Source organism: Camelina sativa, chromosome 17, assembly GCF_030686135.1.
Source record: "Camelina sativa cultivar CO46 ecotype springtype chromosome 17, ASM3068613v1".
NCBI lineage: Eukaryota > Viridiplantae > Streptophyta > Magnoliopsida > Brassicales > Brassicaceae > Camelina > Camelina sativa.
In genome coordinates this window covers 16016114-16037760 of record NC_141896.1, presented here as the reverse complement: position 1 = coordinate 16037760, position 21647 = coordinate 16016114, and the positions used below count along the sequence as shown (strand labels likewise).

The window sequence follows — 21647 nt, the reverse complement described above, 5'->3', positions numbered from 1 at the left end:
AGATCAGTTAGAGACAATGTGTGTATGAAAAATAATGAATGATGCATCTTTTCAAACTATGATTATTGTACACATTTTCTACAATCAATCACAAAGTTTGATTAACACTACTTTCATAATAGAAGCAAGCACTATACACAAATTTTTAGTCTAGGTCATGATCACCAAAACTCTTCGAACACACTATATATATATTTATGGTAGGATTTAGGTTCAATCCTACAATATAATAATTTCTTGAATTTAGTGTTTAAGAAAATAATTTAGAAAAAACAAGGCCTAATACTAAGGAGGTGGTTACGCTAATTCTAAACCCACTATAACCCCTCCTTAATCCTCGCCAAAACCTTAACTTCTCTCTCTTTCATATATATTTCCGTGACGGTTAAGTCAGTGAAGTTACAAATTAATTACAACCTGAAGTCTTACTTCACTTCAAGAAAACAAAAGACAGAATCTTTGATCCTCTCGTATCATATATCTTCTCTTGTCCTTTTCCTTTGTTTTCTGCGTTTACTACACTAAGCTTAATTAGTTAAAGGCTTAAAGCTAATTAAGTCTTCTTAATTACTCAGTTATCCAAAACTTCCCCATCAGTAACTGCTCCTGATTGCTTCACATTCTTCATTTGCTATATTCATCATCTCTTTCGTCTCTAATGGACTGCTTAAGCTACTTTTCCAACTCAGATGCAATCCAGCTTGAGGATTGTTTTATCCCTGAACTCGACACTTTCTTCTTTCAAGCACAGCCGCAACATCAACTGCATCAGCCATTGCATCTCGAAGAAGCTCTTTCACCGTCTCTCTGCGAGTTCAGTCACTTCTACGAGCCGTTTCTTCCTCCCCAAGACATCTTTCTCCCTGGCCCTAAAACCGAAGCCTTCAACGAGTCACAGGACTTAGATGCCTTCTTCCCCACGCCAAAACACCAAAAGCTCATTAACTCCAGCTTTCATTTCAACACTAACGACCCTTTCTTTCCGAGCCCTAATCCTAATCTCTTGGATTCCTTCATCACCGAGACTTCAAACTTTTCCGAGTTTCTTGTTCCTGACTTCTCTCCGGCATTCAAAGTGGGGTGGAGTGATAAATGTGATACCAAGAAACCGGAGCTTTCTGCTCAGAGCATCGCAGCAAGAAAGAGGAGAAGAAGAATCACAGAGAAGACTCATGAGCTCGGAAAACTGATCCCTGGAAGCCAGAAACACAACACTGCCGAAATGTTCCAAGCCGCAGCTAAATATGTCAAGTTCTTGCAGGCTCAAATTGAGATTTTTCAACTAAAGCAGACCAATGTGCAGGTATAAAGATAAAACATGAATCCAAATGAATCTCCACCGAATCTATCTATTTTATAACTTATGCAACATTTGTTTTAATTTTGCAGACTTGGGAGAGTTCAAAGGTGGGAAGAGAAATGCAGTTTTTGCTTGCGTCTCAAGGAATTCAGGAAAAGCTATCAACAGAAGAAGTGTGTGTGGTTCCTAGGGAAATGGTTCAAGTCCTAAAAGCCGAAGAATGCATCTTGAGAAACCCTAGGATTTCTCGAGACCTAAATAAGTTGTTGTGAGCAGATCTGATGAACTAGCTTCGATTTTATCCAGAGGCTCGAATGTCCAAATTCTTAACTTGCCTGGTTGTGTCTGTTTCTAATTTGTTTCTTGTAGTAGTTTCTACATTAGCGGTAGAGTTTAATCATTGGTTAATTGTCCTCTTAACTAATGTAAATCCGTTTGCTTTTATCCAAAAGTGTTATGTTATATCAAATCCACAAAGATTTTACTGTGACTCACACATCAAATCACTCATCCCTCCTGATTTTGATATGCGAAAAAATGAACGGTCCGAAACCAAATTTTACAGTTTTGGTCTTTACGGACTAAGATGTCCAGCTTTTATAGTTTTGGTGTTTTAGTGTACCAGCGCGGAAACAACTATATAACTTCTCGATTAGAATCTAAATTTCTTATTTAAACAAACAAAAATTACTATATACCATTGTCAGTTATCACATTGGTTTATAGAATGTGCGCTGCCACTAATATCTATCTTAAAGGTTCGGTGTACTGCCGTCCCATTGTTAAAGAAATTAAGTGCATGACTTCAACTCTTACACCCCATTGAAACACCGTACTTGTGTCCATGTATTCTATGATTAGAAGTCATCATGTCTCTTCAAATCCTTCTATAGAATAGGGTATGGCTCAGCATTTAGAACAGCTTCCTTGAGTACATGAGGTCCCATAGACATAAGCACCTGATAAAACAAATCATAAGTAAAAAAAAAACTCATTGTTGGTCGTTTAAACCAAAAGTAACCACGAAAAGCGATTTCATAAAATATAATCTGACCTCGTTTGCATCTTTGAAATGTTTATCCTCATCACTTTTCTTGGGCCACTTGACACGCCAACATCTTTCTTTCCCCAAACGCCGTGCAAGTTCTTCAGCCAGACAGTGACCAGGTACATCTCCATCAGTAGCAATAACAATCCGAGACGCCTACGAAATAGAGAAATCATTTGAGATGTTTGTATATACCAATAATATCACATCAAACCAGAAAAAAACAAAATTTTCACAAACCTTTTTCAAATAGTCATTGCAATTCCATAGATACTTAAAGCTCTTGTCCTAACATCACAGAAACAGTAAAATGATTAAGGAACCAAATAAGAGAGAATGGAAAGAAAGCAAAAAAAAAAAGTATGAAACATAGAACAAGACCAAGGCAAACCTTGGATTCAGGTGGGACTGGCTTTGAAGAAACACAATCTGGAGCTCCATCAGGAACAGAGACACAATTGAGAAAACCAGCCTCTTCCATTGCAAGTTTATCAGATTCCCCTTCAACCTATAATATACAAAAGTTCACAGTAAAGTTCGTCGATCGATCATATGATCATCATGTATATATATAAAGGAGATGAACGTACGGAAGAGAAGACATACTATAATGATTTCAGATGCTTGTTCTATGTCATCAACCCCATACAAGATCCTCCGTGCTACCCATGTTTTCCTTTCCTGAAGTGAATTCAAAGTAAAAAAGAAAGTATGTGAGAGTTGTTCATAATGCATGTAATGCTTCCCTAGCTATATATATTAAGAGAAGGGAATTTGTATGACGTGAATTACCAGACTGAACTTCCTAGTTAGATACCACCGGTACTTGCAAGTCACAAGCTCCTCTCTTTCCCAATACGTAAAAGCAATCACAATCTGCCATTAATGTAGCAAGAAATTAGAGGTAAGAACGTAAATATATAATAACAGAGTCGTCCTAGCTAGACACACACGTACGGGACCAGAACCAAGCATCCTCCTTAAGACAAGAATCTAACTTGTAATTGCAATGAGTGCCCAAGTCAAACTTTGGGAAGAAGAATAAGATGGTAAGGGGGTACGTACCTCACCACCTATGATTTTCTGCATAACCCGATTTCTCTCGAGTGTTTTCTCTGAAATCGACCTTCCAGCGAAATACTCTTTAACCTGAAGCATAAGATACAAAGAACACAAAAGAAATTAATCAAAACTCATATTATATAACTACAAATAAATGAAGAATTCACAAAAGAAGACAAACAAACCTCATCACAAAGAGGTTTTAGGTCTAAACTCTTCACCGTAACTTTTTCTTCAACATTCGCAATTGGATCTGCAGTAACCAATTAACCGAGTCAATCGCACCACAAAGAAAGAAGAAAACAAAAAACCCCCGGCAAATTCGCAAAACATGAAAACAAATTCCTATAATTAGGAGGCAACAGAGGAATACGGCAAAAAAGTAGTTTATGATGATTCCATAAAACTTGAAGCTCTGTAATAACGAAAGCGTACCTGGTAAACTCATAGTTTTAGAATCTGAATTTGAGATTAGGTGTTCTGAATAGTTTTTAGATCTTCAATTTGGTGATGGGAGATGAAGAGAATTTCAGTAGTTCTCTGTTTAGGGTTGAAGAGAATTTCAGTAGTTCTCTGTTTATATATGACAATATTTCCTTTTTATTTTGTTCTTTGTGTCCTCATCAAATTGGTAATTATTAATTAAGGAAATTTAGAGAGTTTTATGGAATTTAGGAAATTTTAGATTTTTGTGAGGTTTAAGTGAGTTTTTTTTTTAATAATTTGGTGAAATTGTAGACTTTTTATTTTAAGAAGAAGGAAAAGTTAGTTTGTGATTAAATTTAGTGAGATTAAAGGAAAATCTTAGGGTGATTTTGGGAGATTTTTGTTTTTTTTTTTTAATAATAATAATAATAATTTGGGTTTACTCATAAGGGAAGGGAAGCTTAAATGTTTGCTTGGACCAATCATGTTTATCCACATCTTCTAGTATCCCCCATAAATCAAAACTGTGCAAATCAGCAAAAGAGTGTCTTGCAATGGAAGCTAAACTTCCCTTTGTATTCTATCAATATGTCCCAACACACAACTTCCACAGGCGCTTTGATAAAACTATTCCTCTCATGTCTTAACGTCAAAACACACAATCACAAGATTCTTATTTCCATGAAGATTCTCCTCCTCAAGTGTTATAACCTCGTGCACTAGAAAATCAGGTTGCTCTGTCTAATGCTTTGAACTGATCATCAAGAGGAACGTATCCCAAAGGATGTGCATAGCCCTGTTAAGTAAGTGAATTTCCCCGTGCTAGGGTTACATACAATGAACGGATTACCCGCAGCAATCCCAATGAAGCCATGGAGTTCTTCTTGGAGTTCCTATCTTCTTGGAGTTCATGTTCCTGGAACTTTTGGTGATTGGGAAGTGATTGAGAAGTCTTGTGTTTTTGCTCGGCTTAATTCCTATCTTCCTGGAGTTCTTGTTCATGCAGCAAACATACGTGTGAAAAAATCATAAATCCCTTTCCACGGGATGCAAATTGATGTCATTGAGTTTACACAATCAGTTCTCTGCTTACATGATGCAAACAACACAGAAGTCAAACATCCAATCTATCATACTCATTAGCGCTAATACTCATCCCCGAGGTTCTTAGATTCTCCTTCTCTTTACTTGAAATGTAGCTTCGTTATTGTCTTCAGGATTCCTTCTGCTTAGAACTCAATTTATATTTCTGCTTGCTATGCATGTGGGCATCATCAACAAGAACCTACCCTGTTCAAAGTCAAAGACAGCAAACCCGCAAAACTGCAGACCATGTAAAGCGTTCAGGGGTGGAATCCATAGGCATAATTTTGTTCATCATAGATTTGTATAGAGTACATTTATTTTCTCTCCACCATTAGAGGTACTAAGACTATCCCAAGGTAAAACAGTTTCCACTTATTCACATATCAAACTGTTTTCTAGAGATCTAACTTATGGATGTTTCGATGGACAGTTAAGACTTATCTTTAGGTGCAGACGTGCAGTGATCTGTTTCAATGTTTATGGTTTAGGAATGGGATTAAACAGAGGAAGAACTCACAGCAAGATGGTGTGTTGGGAACAAAACTGTCCGATCCCACACCCAAACTCCAGCTTCTCTTACAAATTCCAAACCAAAACTCCAATTCAGTTCTAGTTCAGACTTCACCCTCGATGAGTTTGAGAAATATCCTCTGCATTTTTCAGAGACTCATAGATAGACTCTATTGGAGACAATAAATGGACACCATCAGTGCAAGATATAGAGTGTGATTTAAATTAATTAGCTTTGGTGGTTTTCCTTTAATTTATGTGAAAATACACTAAATTGACCCAAAATTGGGTCAATTGCCATACTGTTGTATCTCATTATTAGATTGACACAAACTTTATGTAGACAAACAAAAGTCCAAATTTTTATTTTAGTTAAGTTCGATTTTTAGTAAAAAATGAAAATCTGAAATAGAAATAAATTTTGAAAACAAAAAAATATAATGTATAAAAATATAATGTATAAATATTATGTTCAAGAGTATTATTTATAAAAAAATAATATATAAAAATATGATTTAAAATATATGATGTTTAAAAATATGATCTTTTAAAATATTTTTTTGAAAATATATTTTATAAAAAGTATAATGTATAAAATATTATTTTTAAAAAATATAATGTGTGAAATTTGATTTATAAATATGATGTATAAAAATATTATTTTTAAAAAATACATCTATGTTGATGTATAAAAATATGATTTTCTTCAATCTCAATAAAAAGCGCAGTTTTGTTACGTAATATTAATAAATATGATGTCTAGGTGGGAACTATTGTTCAACGTGATGGTGTATAATCTGCAAACAGATCGAACCAGATAACCAAGTTGCGTACAAAGTGCTGTTGATTGAAAAATCTTCAACGACCTCTACGTCTGAGGCTGCAAACTTGACACCTAGGAGGAACTGGTCTATCCATACTTTCAAGTCTGAGCTTTTAAATATTTTTGTCAGCAGAGCAGATTGAAACAAACACAAACAAATCTTATTTTCACAAGAATTACTTGCCTAATCACACAATCTCCTAAATATATAAACCAAACACAGTAAGCTAGTTGTTCAATTTTGAGTCTGGAATTGTCAAAGTGATTCATTTAGAGTTTGCAAAGCTCTTGCATATTGATCCTTCAAAGAATCAATTTTTCTTTGTTGGTGGTTGGTTGACATGGTTGTAATCAGATTATTATAACAAATTACAAGCTAATTAACATGCCAAATAAAAATTTGTCACATTGGTTTTGCTTTTACCTAAAACTATGATTTTATGTAATTACTGGTATTCACTATTCATCCGAAAATAATAATTTAATCAGTTATATGATAATTTAAGCTTATCCCCTCTTTTGTTTCCAAATAATAATTTAAAAATTTTTACCTAAATAATATTTATGCCAAATAATAATTTTTATGCCAAATAATAATTTAAGCTTATCCCCTCTTTTGTTTCCGAAGTCGTAAATAGTGATCATTGGTTATAATTCTTTGAATTAACTTTTTGTGTGTGAAATAATTCAGTCGTTTGTGTGTAAATTATGATCATTGGTTATTTGTAGATCATCGTTTGATTCATACCTCTTTTCAGTAATCTAAATAACAATTTTTAAAGTAATTATTTAACATATTTTATTATATTTTTTTTTGTTAAAGCATTTTTTTTTTTTTGGTTAAAGCATATTTTTGTTAAAGCATATTTTATTATATTATAAAGTAGAATGTAATTTGCAACAGATATTTGTTTGTTTGTGTTTTTTTTTTATAGAATAGTTGTGATGTAGAAAAACTGGGCAAAATAACACATTGGAAAGTATAATTTCTAAAATTTATAAATGATTATATATTTTAATTTCAAATTATTGTTTTGTTCAGTTTATAAAATAATTATTATAGTTCCGTTATTATTAATTTATAAAATAATAAGATATTAATATTTACCTAAACAAAAGTATAATGAATAATCAATAAGACATAATGAAAAAAAGATAATGCATAAAAAATCAAGAAAGTAAAATTGGAACCAACCTTGATTTTTTTTTTAGCCTATTTTCAGTAAAGTGAAAAAAAAACTAAAAGAAATTTATCAAATTTGAAAACTAACATTGTTGTAGTCTCATAGTTTGAAATTTATCAACACAAATAACTAAATACATTTTCATTGAAAAATGGTCTAATATATCATTATTTGTAATCTTGTAATAAAATTAAAAATCAAATATCTTTTATAATCCTACTATATTAATTGGGAAGTACAAATATGAAACTAACCTTAAAATGTGTAAAAAATTACATTCAATTACCATTAGAAAAATTAATTAAGCTTAATTAACTAATTTAAATAAATATAATTAATTAAAAAACATTTACAGATCAAATATTAAAAAAAATCTTTAAAAAATTATTTCTAATAAATTATAGACGAAATTACTAATATTTAAAAATATATATATATATATATATATATATAAACAATTCAGAATTTTGAAAACTAAGATTTTATATCCAAGTATACAATACAATTATTTTAATAACTAAATTCGAAGATTTTATTAAGATTTCAAATTATAATTCTCCTATCATCTTTATTTTATTTTATTTACAAATTGTTTAGAATTTTCTTATAATACTTATTATTAATCAAATGCATATTTTTTGGGGCATTCTCAAAAATGCCCCTTTTTCCATACCTCTTTTTAAAAATACTCCTTCATGTTGACCATTTTTAAAACTACCCCTCTTTATATACAAAATGACCAAATTACCCTTTTTGAGTGACAGCAAGAATGTACAGTCATCAAAATCGAAAAAAATTTCCCGCCAAAATCGAAAATTTTTCCCGCCAAAAATATTGAAATTTATACCTTTTAAAAATATTGTAAACGCTTTTAAAAAACTTTTAAAAGCGTTTACAAGGTTTTTAAAAGGTTTTTAAACACATTGTAAACGCTTTTAAAAACCTTGTAAATGCTTTTAAAAAGTTTGTAAATGCTTTTAAAAAGCTTTTAAAAGAAGTGTTTACAAGGTGTTTAAAATCCTTTTAAAAATCTTATAAAAACTTTTACAAGGTTTTTAAAAACATTGTAAAAGCGTTTACAAGGTGTTTAAAAACCTTTTAAAATTTTTTTAAAAACCATTTGAAAACCTTTTAAAAACCTTTTAAAAACCTTTTAAAACCTTTTAAAAACATTTTAAAAATCTTGTAAAAGCGTTTACAAATTGTTTAAAAAACCTTTTAAAACTCTTTAAAAAATCTTGTAAAAGCCTTTACAAGGTGTTTATAAGGCTTTTATAAGGTTTCTACCTTATAAAAGCCTTATAAACACCTTGTAATTTTTTTTTGGCGGGAAACATTTTGGTGGGAAAATTTTTTGGCGGGAAAATTTTTTCGAAAACTTTTTGGCGGGAAAATATGTCGGAAATTTTTTGGTGGAAAAATTTTGTTTTTCTTTTTATTGAATAAAATTATTTTCATCTAAGGGTAAAATGGTCATTAAAAATTAAAAGAGGGCAAAAATAAAAATAGCCAGAAAAGAGGGTATTTTTGAAAAGGGGTATATCAAAAGGGGTATTTTTAACAAATTCTCTATTTTTTCTGCATATGTTGTGATTTGAATTTTTTAAAACGAAGATATATTACTCAATGTATGAAAAATATGTGTTTTAATTTCTACATTGACGGGTTGGTAAAACTAAATTTATATAAATGATAAATTAATAATTTTTATTTGCTCACAATTATAATATTAAAATTACTATTTTATATTTTATAAAATAATGATGCAAATACAACAAACAAACAATATAAAATTGTAATAATACTTAAACAATAAAATACTATAATATTTTAAAATAATTAGTATTCCAATAGACTAATAGATTTACAGAAAAAATTAAAAATAAATATTATCTCAAATAAAGTAACTTTAAAAAAAATTAAAACAATAATTTTTATTATTATATTATAATTTTTTAAAAAAATATTGACCTGTGCTTTAAGCACGGGATATCTCTTAGTGAAGTAACAGATGACAAGAAAAATATTATAATTCAAATTTACTGAAGAAGAACACAAATTCAAGAAAATTTCATACAAAGTGTAGTAAATAGTAAAATACTAGAGAGGAAATATATCGTGAGCACAAAACCAATTTTTTGAAAACTCTAAGTACTTAAAGTTACAATACATTTAAAAGATTAATCAATATTAGTCATGCCAGAAAATATAAAGATTTCAGAAACCTTTTATAATTTTCAAAAAATTGTACTTTTTATAAATAAGAAACTATTATCCCAAAAGTAAATAATAATAGATAGTTGGCAATAAAAATGTAAAGACTATTCTTTTCCCCCTTTGGTCAAATCAAAACAATTTATTTAGGAAACAAAGAGTTGTGATGAAGTTTTCTTTCTATCAATCAGACTAGATGGACGATTTGACTTGACCTAGAGTCACTATTTCCATTATATTCTCAAAATCCCACATCAAATATTGATAGTACTCATTACGTTTTTTTCTTCTTTATTCTGTTATTTTTATGTATTAATCTCCAAAATATTGCTTAGATATAATTATTGGCTGACAAAAAATGAAAAAATAATACTTTGGTGGCCACAACTTAGTACATTGACTTATGCTAGTATAATGCTATTAATGCACTTTATCTATCCTTAATTCAAATTAGTTTTGGAAATGACAATTCGACAACTAACTGCTACATTACTATACCAATTAGGTAACAACCCATACTATATACGGTATAAATTGATTTAAAGAAAATTAATATAAGTAAAATTATTATTCTAGAACCAATATTTGTTTGTGTCAAACATAATATGTAACTAAAGTTATTTATTTATTTATTCAAAGCTGCGTTATTTCGTGTTAAAAATATATTTCAGCCGTGAAATATTTAAATGTAGAAGATAAAATATTGATAAAATGTTATTATTTATTGCAACATGTCTTTTGTGTGGTTTAAAAATCAAATTCATATCTTTTATGTTTTATTTTGTAATCATAACAATTTTGCATGTTTCTTATGTAACCATAACAACATATACTAAATTACTCAGTAGTTTAATTAATTAATTTCATTATATGTTAGTAACAATCGGATTCTAAACTAAATTTTTTAAAGATAATATAATTTATTGATTTAATATTTGTGATTAGGCTATTTAAATATTTTGAGTTAGTCGGTTTGTTAATATTTTCTATAAATAACGGATTATTACCAAAAAAGCCATTATGAACAATTAATGAAATTTCAAAATCAACGTATTCGTGTAAGAATACATTTCACCTGTGAATTATATGAACGCGGTAAGGAAAATATTTATAAAATGTTACAATTTATGGAAATATATATTTTTGTGTGCTTTAAAAATCAATTTTTTATATTTATGGTTAATCAAGTAACTATAACAATTTTTCATAATCTAATAATCACTCATTTTAAATATATTATGATTTTTTTGGGTACTAAGTTTATTTATAATGATAAAGGTTATTCTCTCATTCCTTTTTAATAGCACATTGATTAATATATAATTAAAACATATATTCCGATTTGGTTATCAATATTTCCATTTTTAATGAATAATCACACTAAATGTTGAGATTAATTAGTTTACATACTTAGATATTTATAAATAATCACACATCATGATATCCCCTAATTTGTTGTCATTTTTATATTTAATTATGAATATATATATATATATATATATATATATAAATCTATATTTATTGGGAATTGAGTTTCCTTTAATGAGTTGGAGATAATTCAGGGGTAATATATTTATTTTTATAATCAATTATAATAACTATTGAAAGCTTGTTATTTAAATTATTATGGTAATAATACTAACTTAAAAATAATATTTTTATATGATTTTGTTAATAAGTTATATGTTTAATAACTTTATATGTTTATTAATTTTATATTTTTATTCTTTATATGTTTTTATAGCCTTTTTAGAATATTTACTTATATTGATTTTTATATTGATTTCTTAAAAATAATATAACTTTGGCTTGTATATTTGTAAGTAAATTTTAGTAAAATTTTGACTTAAAATAGTATGTAATTATTTTATAGGTTTTAATATGTGATATTTAAATTTGTGTGAGAATTGATGACAGATCTAATTATTATTCAGTTAATCATTATTTTTAAATATAGTGGCATGTTAATGTAATTAAGTAGAAAATTTAAGTGTTTTTTTGCTAAATGTGTCTTGAGTTCTCTGACGGCGACACATCAACTTTTTCAAGAAAAAGTTTCTCTATTAATATATAAGGATTTTTTTTTTTTTACGAAGTTAGAACGTAAAGTCACTAAAATCCCTATATTACTCTTGTAAATATCTGTAAATACAAAATTTGGTATATGGATTTCAATTTTAGAAAATTGGTACGAGAAAAAAGACAAAGATGGAATTAAAGTTGACATACACACATCAGTTACTGTTAGATCGATCGCGTAAATAACGCGGGACAGCATATTGATAAAGGCTGCTCTGAGTCTCTGACACTCTCATGGATCATTTCATATAATTCAGTTATAATTAAATAGTATATATGTGTATGATTTAAAATAAAAAAAAAATAATACGTGTATGTGAAACGTGCTGCTGTGATTGCTTCTTCTTGTTTTTTTTTTTTCCACTTTATTTAACCAAACAACATAAGAGAAGAGAAGAACATTTGAATCCCAATGATAGTAGAAATAACAGATCCATGACATTTCTCATGTCAAACCTATCGAATAACGTAACTCATATAAATTACCAAACAAAAATCGAGGGATAATGAATCTGAATATGTACCTTTCATACATGAAATTTACTATGATATACGAAAATAATTTAACAATGAAAAGATATGTGAGTTACATATTATTCATTCAAAAGATAATTCTCAATCTAGTAGTTACATACTAATGGTAAAAATTTCAGAAAAGAGGAATTATGTCCTTTCTATATTCATGTAAGAAAATAATTTGTGATTGTAATTTGATGGATTTACAAAAACACTGTAATGATAACATGTTGCGAAATTTTAAGCGTTTTTGTAAAACCATCATAAAACAGATTTTTATACTTGTATTTTAAAATAAATATTTTAAAATAAAATATTATATATTTTCTTCTATAAAACAAGTTTTGCTGCAAGAAATCATAAAAAAAATATATACATCAATGAAGAATGATGTATAATTAACAAAAAATCATAAAACAAACAAAATTCTGCGACATGTTATTAACCGTTGATATCTTAAAAATAAACAGTGTGCATACAGAGGTGTGACAGTTTCAACAAAGTATATGTAAGAATAATATCATAAAACGACGAATTAAAGACAACATTTGTATGTATATTAATTAAGCTCTTGGCCTTTTACGGAATATAATATAATTAGAATGGGATTCTAAATTAAATTCCCCATTAAGAAAGCCGTGAAACTAGGGCTTTTCTCCCTGCCTTTCAAGATCGCCCACATGCATTGTCTGATTGAGAAATTATTCTTACATATTTTACATATATAAATCCAAAAATTTCATCACCCCCCAACTCCAATTAATATTATGCTCGTATATATATAGCAACATCCTAAAAATAAAATAAGAACATCCTAAACAAGATACTGTATATAATGTGGGATCTTATTATGAACAACAAAAAAAACTAAACACAATGACGACCTGACAATAAATTTCAAAACATTATATAATGAATTTAGTAGAAGATTCGTAACGCAATGAATCATAAAACTGACCATTTTAAAATATTTTTATATAAACTTATTGGTTGTTGAAATAAGTAATCCCTCTAGTCCACCTTGAATCATATTAGACTATGTACAATGGTTAACAGATTCAACACCCTCCACCTCAACTTTTAACACTCCACATTAGTTTCTCTTATTTCCACCTAATCATTCAACACTCAATTCAATTTTAACTTCTCCAATGGTTCTGTTTAATAAAATTCAACACCTTACCCTACTATTTTATGTTTATTTAATTTTATTTTAATTTATGATTTATGATTACATATCTAATAATAATTATCAATTAAAACTAAATTAATATAATTTAAAATTAATTAATTTCTATATAAATTTATTTATATTGTAATTTATAATTATTATTTTTTTTTTGTTTTTGTAAGTAAAATGAAGAAGGTTAAACACACACCAACAAAATAATTGGTCCAAGGAAAATTGAAAATTCTAATAAAAATTGATATTTTTTTCTATTTCCAAATAAAACAAGACTAGTCTCTATTTATAGATTTTTTTAAATGATGAATTTTGATGTACTTTTATTTTATAAAAAAATAAATTAATGTAAGATAATTGAGCTAAAATAATTAGGATGAAATAAATTCTCACAAAAAGCAAATAGATACAACTCATTCACATCTTCTCTCATATTTTGCCATGTGTCAATGTAGTTCCCGCTTTTTTCAGATTCAACTAGTTAAATTTATTCAACTCAGTTTAATACACGTATGATTTTTAGAAAATTCAACAGGTCCATTGCATGAATTAAACAGTTGAAAAATTTATTCAACACTCTCATTGTACATAGTCTTATATGGTCTAGGCTCTGTCATAGGATGTTTGGACCTACAGTCTTGAACCTCTTAACCATTAAAAAAAAACAGAAAATAATAAATAAATTTATAGCAGGTGATTTAAAATTTTATATTTTTCTAAATTTGATCTTATAATCAAGATAATTCGATATAGATGCCTAGCTTGGTAGCTTTGGTATGGGTTATTGGATGCGTTTGGTGATTGAACTGTAGATGAACGAACTTATTCACTTTGTGTCCCATCCACCATATATTCCTTAGCCCCACTTCTCCTGCTCCCATCCCAGCAGCAAAACTTACATAACATATTAACTATAACAATTAATCCATTAACTGCATGTATATAGCTCAAACGATTTGTTAACGAAATTTTGGTCAAATTATCTTCTCTAATATTGTCGAGAAATAAATAAAGCATGTCTTTTCACAAAAAAATGAAGAAAATTACTGCCCTTTGTTTTTCAATTCTTTTTTTTTTAAAATATACAAGAGGGGATCCGCCGGAAACGAAAAACAAAAAACAAATAAATGTAGAACAAATGACGATATATACTGTTCACGGTCTGTCAAGTAAGCAGCTCATTAGACATTAGCCCACACCTGACCAGACACTACGATAGTCATTTTCACAAGCTCAACTTAATTAAAAATATTTTGTTTATCTGTAATTAACACTATCTATAACGACCTTGAGTCTCGGTCGTCGTTATTATTATTATTATTATTATTGTTATCCCCCGACCAGCCGAAGAAATCGCTGATCCCATCAGACGCCATCTTTTTATCTTTCCCATCGCCGGCACAGCCTTGAGAAAGCAACATGCTAAGAGAATCTCCTTCTAGCTCTTCAAGATCTGCGAAGAAATCATCTGGCTGGTTCTGATGATCATGAAGCTCCGGTCTATATGGAGCAATATCGTCATCGTCTTCTACATTTTCCAACTCCATATCATCTCCCCGTTCATCTTTTACTGAGGAGACTGAGACGGGAGGAGGAGGAGGAGGAGGAGTGGCGGAGGAAGGCAAGTAGGTGGTATTTTGGGAGCCAATGGATGTGGCCGCTGCGTTTGCGTTTGCCGTTGGGGATTTGGAGGAATTAGGGTTAGTGGAGGAAGAGGAGGAGCGTGTGGAGCCAGCGAGAGCGTTGCGTTGGATGGGCCAAGGATGGTTATGTTCCGAGGTATATGTAATCACCAACATGTTTGGATCGGTTCGGCTCCTTTCGACTTGCTTTCTTGCTGAACAACCTTTTGAGCTGCTGCATCTATAGTAACCCCTGAAAGCAACAATCATATATAATTAAGAAACCATAGAGATTAGCCAAATCTGTTACATATACAAAATATAATTGTGTTATGATATATATACATATATATAACCATTATGATGATTATATATCATTCTATTGGCTACAAAATGAAATCAAATAAAAACGATATCATTGCAAATTTCTTTTGCTTTTGTAATTAAGTTTTAACATAATGCCTGGACCCTAACCGTAACTTAACATAGTTCGTACGTATAAGTAAGCAAATATTAATTATTTTCATGGGTGAATAATATACATAGGGACCAATTATCACGAGGCGAGTTGTTGCAACATACGAATATTCGTAGCAACTTGAGCCAAGAAAAATGTGGTGGTGAAAGAAAGTTTAGTTTAGTCTTTGATATATAAATATATATTATCATATATGAAATTGTTTTGGTATGATGAGATAGTATGTAGTACCTTGGAAAAGGAGAGCCTTTGATGGGTTTTTGACCGTACTTACGCCAAGCCCATAGATCAGACGGAACCACTTCCCCACTTGATCGGCTGTTCATCGCAGCCGGCGCTGGTATGCACACCACCTTCTTTGCTTGACTCTTTCTGCAACCAGTATATACAACATACTTACACACGTGTGGTTTTTGATCTATATACAGTGCACGTACGTGTGTATATATGTAAGTTGTGAAAGCTAAGTTTGGTAGTGGGACATTATTATCAGTTGGGTTTGAGACATGATGCAACGCAGTTATATGTTCTTTTAATTGTGACAGTTCATAGATTCTCCTGCATGTGTCTTCAACCTCAACCCTCCTTCCTCTTATGAATCTAAACAATTAAATATATACTGTCTATATATATATACAGAAAATTTAAAAGACAAAAAAAACCCTAAAACACTCAATAATGGGAATTATGATATACATACACAAAGAGAATCATAATTTTCATTCTATTATTAGCATATGCGTGCATCCGACTTTTTCCGAATGTTAATAGAGATTGATTTGTTTCCTATAAACCTAGCTACCTAGTGGCCTATAACCCTAATTTACTTTACCCTATATGGTATCATCAAAATAATGCAAATTGAATCCCAATTATTTTATACAGATAATCACTTTAAAAACCATCTTCGGATTAAATCAATATATCTTAATTATAGAAAGCTAGCATTTAATGAATCATTTGATCCAAGATGAAGAATAATTAATAAACTAAAATTTGTACCTTCTTTTAAGGCCTAGATTCCGAGGGGAAGATATCTGAATCTGCGAGGAGAACGTGTTGCCATCGACCAATAGACAGTTTCTAGGACTGTTTGTGTCTACGTTGATGATCCCTCTCGGTGAGGCGGCTGCTGCGGCGGCGACAGCGTGAGCCGACATGGCCGGAGAATTACACGGAGAGGAATCGTGGATGATGTTACTATGCGAGATCCGGATTCTTGGGAAGATACTGCATTGACTCTTTATATGGTCCTCCTCGAATACCTTAGGAACCAAGAAACCGTTATTATTGGTGTTGTTGCTATCTCCTATGGTGGAGAAATAGCTGGAGTTTGTGACGGCGTTGAGTTCTTGAAGGAGTGGATCGTTCATGCTCACAAATGGATCTCCAAATGGATTTATATGAAGATCTGATGATGGCGATGGTGGTGGATGCGTGAGAGGAATAGGCCAGATGTTCTGAGGAGGAGTTTCCGGCGACAACACGTGGCCTCCGATTCCTCGTACGACGTCGGTTAAGTCTCCTTGGAAGCTATCCATGTCAAGAAGCTCAGAGACGCTGCACATAATCTATATGACGATGATGAGTGTATATATCTTGCTGTATATATACAAACTATATATATAGAGGAAAGAATCGGATCGAGAATCAAGATAATATGATCATATATAACGAATCCGAAGGAGAGGTAGTGGAAGAAGAGATTATGTTTCTAGTATCGTAGTTGTGAGTGTTTTTTTGGGAAAATTTCTTGAGAAAAGATTGAGGAGAAGAAGGAAGGTAGATGATGAAGAGAGAGAGAGAGAGACGCTGACTTTTCGTGATGAGATGAAGTAACATCTTCTTCCCCTTCTACATGTTGGTGAGAGAGAGAGAGAGACAGATTTCATAGTAACCAATATAATATTATAACGAGATATTAATTTATAAAGTATGGACGGAAATATAAGTTAAAGTAAGTGAGATACTCTATTTATTAATCATTTAATAGATAATCGGATCAATGGCCAAGTCTTGTTGTACTTTTTAGTTTAGATTATCTTTCTGAGTTTACTTGAGTTTGTGAAGTTCTAATATAATATTAGTTCTTGATTACTCGCCGCAAATAATTCGTTAGCATAGAGGTACAACTTTATAATTGATAGTATAAATTAATACTACTTTTTTTTGTCTGTCTGCCCGCAAGAAGAATAAAAGAGATTCATATTATTGTGAGAGAATAATAGCACACTGTTTTTTGAATACCATTTCAAGTTTTACTAATCTTTGATTTAATTATTAACGGAATTCAAACAAAAGACCTCTAATTATCTTTCATTTTAGATTATGATTTCTTGTCTTGACATAGTTTTATGACAAGATCACTCCAAAACGAACTTGATTATGAAATTGATAAGACGAGATATTATACAACATCATACGAGTAGACATATATATATATCTATTAATTACGTATATATGTACGGGTACACTTGCGATTGTAAAGAGAAGTGATGAGTGATCAACGGCGAAGCAAAGAGATACAACCGCATTTCTCGGAATACGTTTCTTTGTTAACCAATAAGAATCCGCCACAGAAACATTATATGACTTTCATTTCTTTCTGTTGAATAGTTAAAATGTATGTTTGAAACAGATACTAAAATTCTATGCAAACATATCAGTACAGTATGATGCAATTTTTAAACCGTTTGTATATTTGTGTGTGACATTTGTAATAATTTTCTAATAATATTACAAAATTATATTGAATTATTGAAAAATAATTTGCGATTCATTCAGTATTCAAATATTGATTACATAAAAAAACTGTTATCATACGGTGTGATGAATGCTTTTCTTTTTCATTGGATATCGTTTTTTTTTTTTGTGGGTATAAATTTAAATAACTTAGATGATAATATATACGGCAACCCAAAATATTCACAAAAACATGTGGGATAATATTTTTTAAAAGTATATGTAACAACTTCGCACAAGAACACGTAAAATGGCTGGGAAGTATATTAACCGTAGACGAGTCATATCTTTATATACAAATATATTTGTGGGATAATATAAGAAAGTATGTTATAAGGATGTGATATATTTGTCGACTTCTTCATGATGAACACAAACCCACGTTCGTACATAACAACACCATCAATAGTTTTAAAATACACCGATCCTGTTACAAATGGCGCACATATATATACACTCCCGATCTCTCTCATGTCATTTTGACACTTTTTAACAAACTTAAAGAACATAAAATAATTTTTCTTACACCCTTTAAATTTAAATTAGTTTTTGATATTAGGAATATTTATATTAGAACATAAAAATTAAATTAGAAATTTTTATGCCAAATTTTATGTTGAAAATCTAAGACAACACTTATATTAAAACATACAAAATAATGCTAACATGACATTTTGTGAAACAAAAGGAATATATAACTTAATTCTAAAATATTTATAAATATAAATTAAATATATTAAAAATTTGACGACTCAGAAAAATTGTCTCCAGGTAGATTAATCCTATACCTTTCATGCACTTGTAAAAGGGACAAAAGTAGTGTAAATATAATTTTTTTTTTTTTTTTTTTTTTTTTTTGAACAACTTGTAAATATAGGTTATATCATATATGCATAAGTTTAAACTTTAAGGGAGCTTTGCCTCTTTAAGAGTAGCCTTGAACCCTTAAGATAACAGTGAGTTACCTGGTTTGAATTCTGACTAGAGAGCAATCGGTTGAGATGAGCCTACATCTATAGGCTTCTTAGTTGTTCGGCTAGTGTTTAACCGAGTTGCATAGCTATAAACAACTAAGAGCATGGGCATCGGTTAGGGACAATTTTCGGTCCCTCAAATTTTATATTATTATTTTGAAAGTTTCTTATTTTTAGCATGAATATTGATGTCTATTTGTATTTGGTCCCCTGAATAAAATAATAATATAACATTAACATTGAAAACATTTACAAAAAGTTAAAAAATCATCGCCTGCTCAAACAGACACCAACAATGTTCAAGGTTAACACATTCTGGAAAATATAACGTTGATCAGAGCTCTGGATCGAGAGAACACCTTTCATTCTGTATAAATCATCGCCTCTTTCTTCGATCAATTTTTCTAACCAATCGTCAACCTAAACAAGTTCATATAAACAGAATGTGTTAATGTCAATAAGGCCTGATGGAATCAAGAATCAGGTAAAGTAAAGATGGAGGAAAGTAGCTTTTTACCTCATCAAGATCAAGAATTCCTTCGGAAACTATGCTAACACTTGTGACAGCAGAGTCATGAACATGATCATGTTGATGTTCGTTGTGCTTTCTTGTATTAGTATAAGTTTATCACTCATTTATAATGACAAAAGTGAAATTCGAAGATGCTCGTGGAATGATTCAACTTCTAAATTAGCTAGGTTAACAAACCAGTTTCTATTTGAAGACTGGTCTATATACCATGACTGCATTGATGGTGATGATGATGATGATCCTCTGCACAACTCAAGCCATCTACATTGACTTCTGAATCAATTCTGAAAAGGTATGCTATTTCAGGACACCAACAGAGAGAAAGAAAGATACTTAAACTTGGACAAAATACATAGCAGAAGTTACCTCTCAAGATCATAACCTCCTATCCCTAAGACAAAATCCATATCAACATCTCCGAATTTGGTGTTTTTGATGGGAGCCATAGAGTTGATTTGCTATTGATTTTAAAAACCAAATAAAGAAGAAGTGTCAATGACTATTATCAAAACCAAACAATCAAGTCTTAGCAAAGATGTAAAGTCCTGCAGCACACCCTCATCTCCTACTCGTACAGGTTTCTACACTACCAAAGTCCACTTGCCAATCAAGAGACTCGGTCCTGCACACTACTACTACCCGACGCGTAATCTCTATATCCTGTTTAAAGATTTTGCAGAGTATTATTACAATCACCAGAGTGATATGCTAACTTCAGTTGAGATAAGAGTTATAGATACAAAGCACAAAGAGTATTGTTAACAATCATAATTACACACTGCCTGCTACACAATTAACAAGGAAATGCCACAAATACGGATATTTTGTAAAAAGAATGACGAAGTTAGAGTGAAGTAGTAAGAAACAAGACAGAACTTCGAATATGCAGAGAGCTCCACAATTGATCAACTGGCTTTAGCCAAAACCTAGAATTCTCTCCTAAGGTATTTCAATTTCCTACTTTAAACGAAAAAAAAAAACTCAAACCTCCATTGTTGCTTAAAATTAGAGCAATTTCTGGTTTTCTAACTCACATTTTCCCAGTAAAATCACACAAATCAAGAACAAAACTGACCAAATCCACCATCCAAATTCGAATTTGTTCCTATTCTACAGCCAAAAGGTATTCTGAGATCTGCGACCGAGTCGTAAACAAAAAAATATACTGACCTCAAGCTGATCGCCGGAGTAATTCATAAACATTAGCGCGTGGAACTGGTGTGGCCATGGATTTGGAATCGGCTCAACTGGGGTGGCCGTTGTCGCCGTCGAGAGAAGAAAGAATTCGAACAAAATTTGTCTCGACAAATTTTTTTGGTTTAACCCTAGAGAATTCAACAGCCAATCATAATAGACCACGTGGCGAAGAAAACGGACGAAAAACGTCCTATAATAAGAACCATTTTTTCAATAATGGGCCTTTTAGAATTAAATTAATTCCATAAAAAAACCAGGGACGGCCCGAATCGACGGCCTTGCCCATGGTCTAAGAAGCGTATAGAGTATGGATCTAGGCTAGTATAGCTACACTACCTAACGTTCACTGTACATTCAAGTACAAGGGTGAATTTTCGTAGAGTTGAATCCAAATACCTCCGATCGATAAACATGGATTTGACATTAAACGATTAGTCAATTTACATATGGTCTTATATAATTCGTATAAACTAAATTAGATTTGACATAAAGTGATTAGTCAAACCTGGTAATAGTTTTACACCAATCAAAAGTAATATCATGCAAAATCATCATAAATAACACATTAAAGAAATAATTAACTGAAAATTTAACATTATACTGTATAATCAAATAATTATGCATGAAGTAAAAACCAGTGGAACTCGTTCCCAAGAAGATATACATTCGAA

The 21647-nt window shown here is 30.6% G+C and overlaps 2 protein-coding genes, 1 long non-coding RNA gene and 1 pseudogene across 5 annotated transcripts; 1 reads left to right on the top strand and 3 right to left on the bottom strand.

The window, feature by feature from the left end:
* The first annotated feature begins 536 nt into the window (after positions 1-536).
* LOC147923844 (transcription factor bHLH52-like) lies at positions 537-1713 on the top strand (annotated as a pseudogene).
* A 235-nt stretch (positions 1714-1948) lies between these two features.
* Positions 1949-4160, bottom strand: LOC104757453 (primase homolog protein-like). Its single transcript, XM_010480194.3, has 9 exons — positions 3846-4160; positions 3596-3663; positions 3414-3497; positions 3141-3224; positions 2955-3029; positions 2740-2856; positions 2589-2636; positions 2355-2504; positions 1949-2259 (listed from the first exon to the last, which is right to left on the bottom strand). The coding sequence occupies exons 1-9, from the start codon at positions 3856-3858 to the stop codon at positions 2188-2190; spliced, it is 711 nt and encodes a 236-aa protein (XP_010478496.1). The 5' UTR covers positions 3859-4160; the 3' UTR covers positions 1949-2187.
* Positions 4161-14451: 10291 nt separating this feature from the next.
* LOC104757452 (putative WRKY transcription factor 14) lies at positions 14452-17461 on the bottom strand. 2 transcript variants are annotated; one of them, XM_010480193.3, is made up of 3 exons: positions 16534-17461; positions 15763-15903; positions 14452-15306 (listed from the first exon to the last, which is right to left on the bottom strand). In XM_010480193.3, exons 1-3 carry the CDS (start codon positions 17097-17099, stop codon positions 14709-14711), a joined length of 1305 nt encoding a protein of 434 aa, XP_010478495.1. In that variant the 5' UTR covers positions 17100-17461; the 3' UTR covers positions 14452-14708. The 2 variants fall into 2 exon arrangements, with proteins under 2 accessions (XP_010478495.1, XP_087350123.1); XM_087493997.1 differs by having other exon boundaries at positions 15763-16131; positions 16534-17397.
* Positions 17462-19462: 2001 nt separating this feature from the next.
* Positions 19463-21138, bottom strand: LOC147923843 (uncharacterized). Of its 2 annotated transcripts, XR_015586350.1 has the most exons (5): positions 20950-21083; positions 20336-20439; positions 20146-20237; positions 19765-20063; positions 19463-19667 (listed from the first exon to the last, which is right to left on the bottom strand). It is a non-coding gene; the product is annotated as an uncharacterized LOC147923843 (long non-coding RNA). The 2 variants fall into 2 exon arrangements; XR_015586349.1 differs by lacking the exon at positions 20336-20439 and having other exon boundaries at positions 20950-21138.
* Positions 21139-21647: the final 509 nt, after the last annotated feature.

What these genes read in the sequence shown, in the direction of transcription:
- LOC104757452 (XM_087493997.1), bottom strand. Translation starts at nt 17,099, where the DNA reads ATGTGCAGCGTCTCTGAGCTTCTTGACATGGATAGCTTCCAAGGAGAC. An exon ending in AATCTAGGCCTTAAAAGAAG is followed by an intron (nt 16,132 to 16,533) that starts GTACAAATTTTA and finishes TTAATTGTTTAG; the next exon opens with ATTCATAAGAGGAAGGAGGG. An exon ending in AAAGGCTCTCCTTTTCCAAG is followed by an intron (nt 15,307 to 15,762) that starts GTACTACATACT and finishes TGTTGCTTTCAG; the next exon opens with GGGTTACTATAGATGCAGCA.
- LOC104757453 (XM_010480194.3), bottom strand. An exon ending in TAACTAGGAAGTTCAGTCTG is followed by an intron (nt 3,030 to 3,140) that starts GTAATTCACGTC and finishes AATTCACTTCAG; the next exon opens with GAAAGGAAAACATGGGTAGC. An exon ending in CAGTCCCACCTGAATCCAAG is followed by an intron (nt 2,637 to 2,739) that starts GTTTGCCTTGGT and finishes CTGTGATGTTAG; the next exon opens with GACAAGAGCTTTAAGTATCT.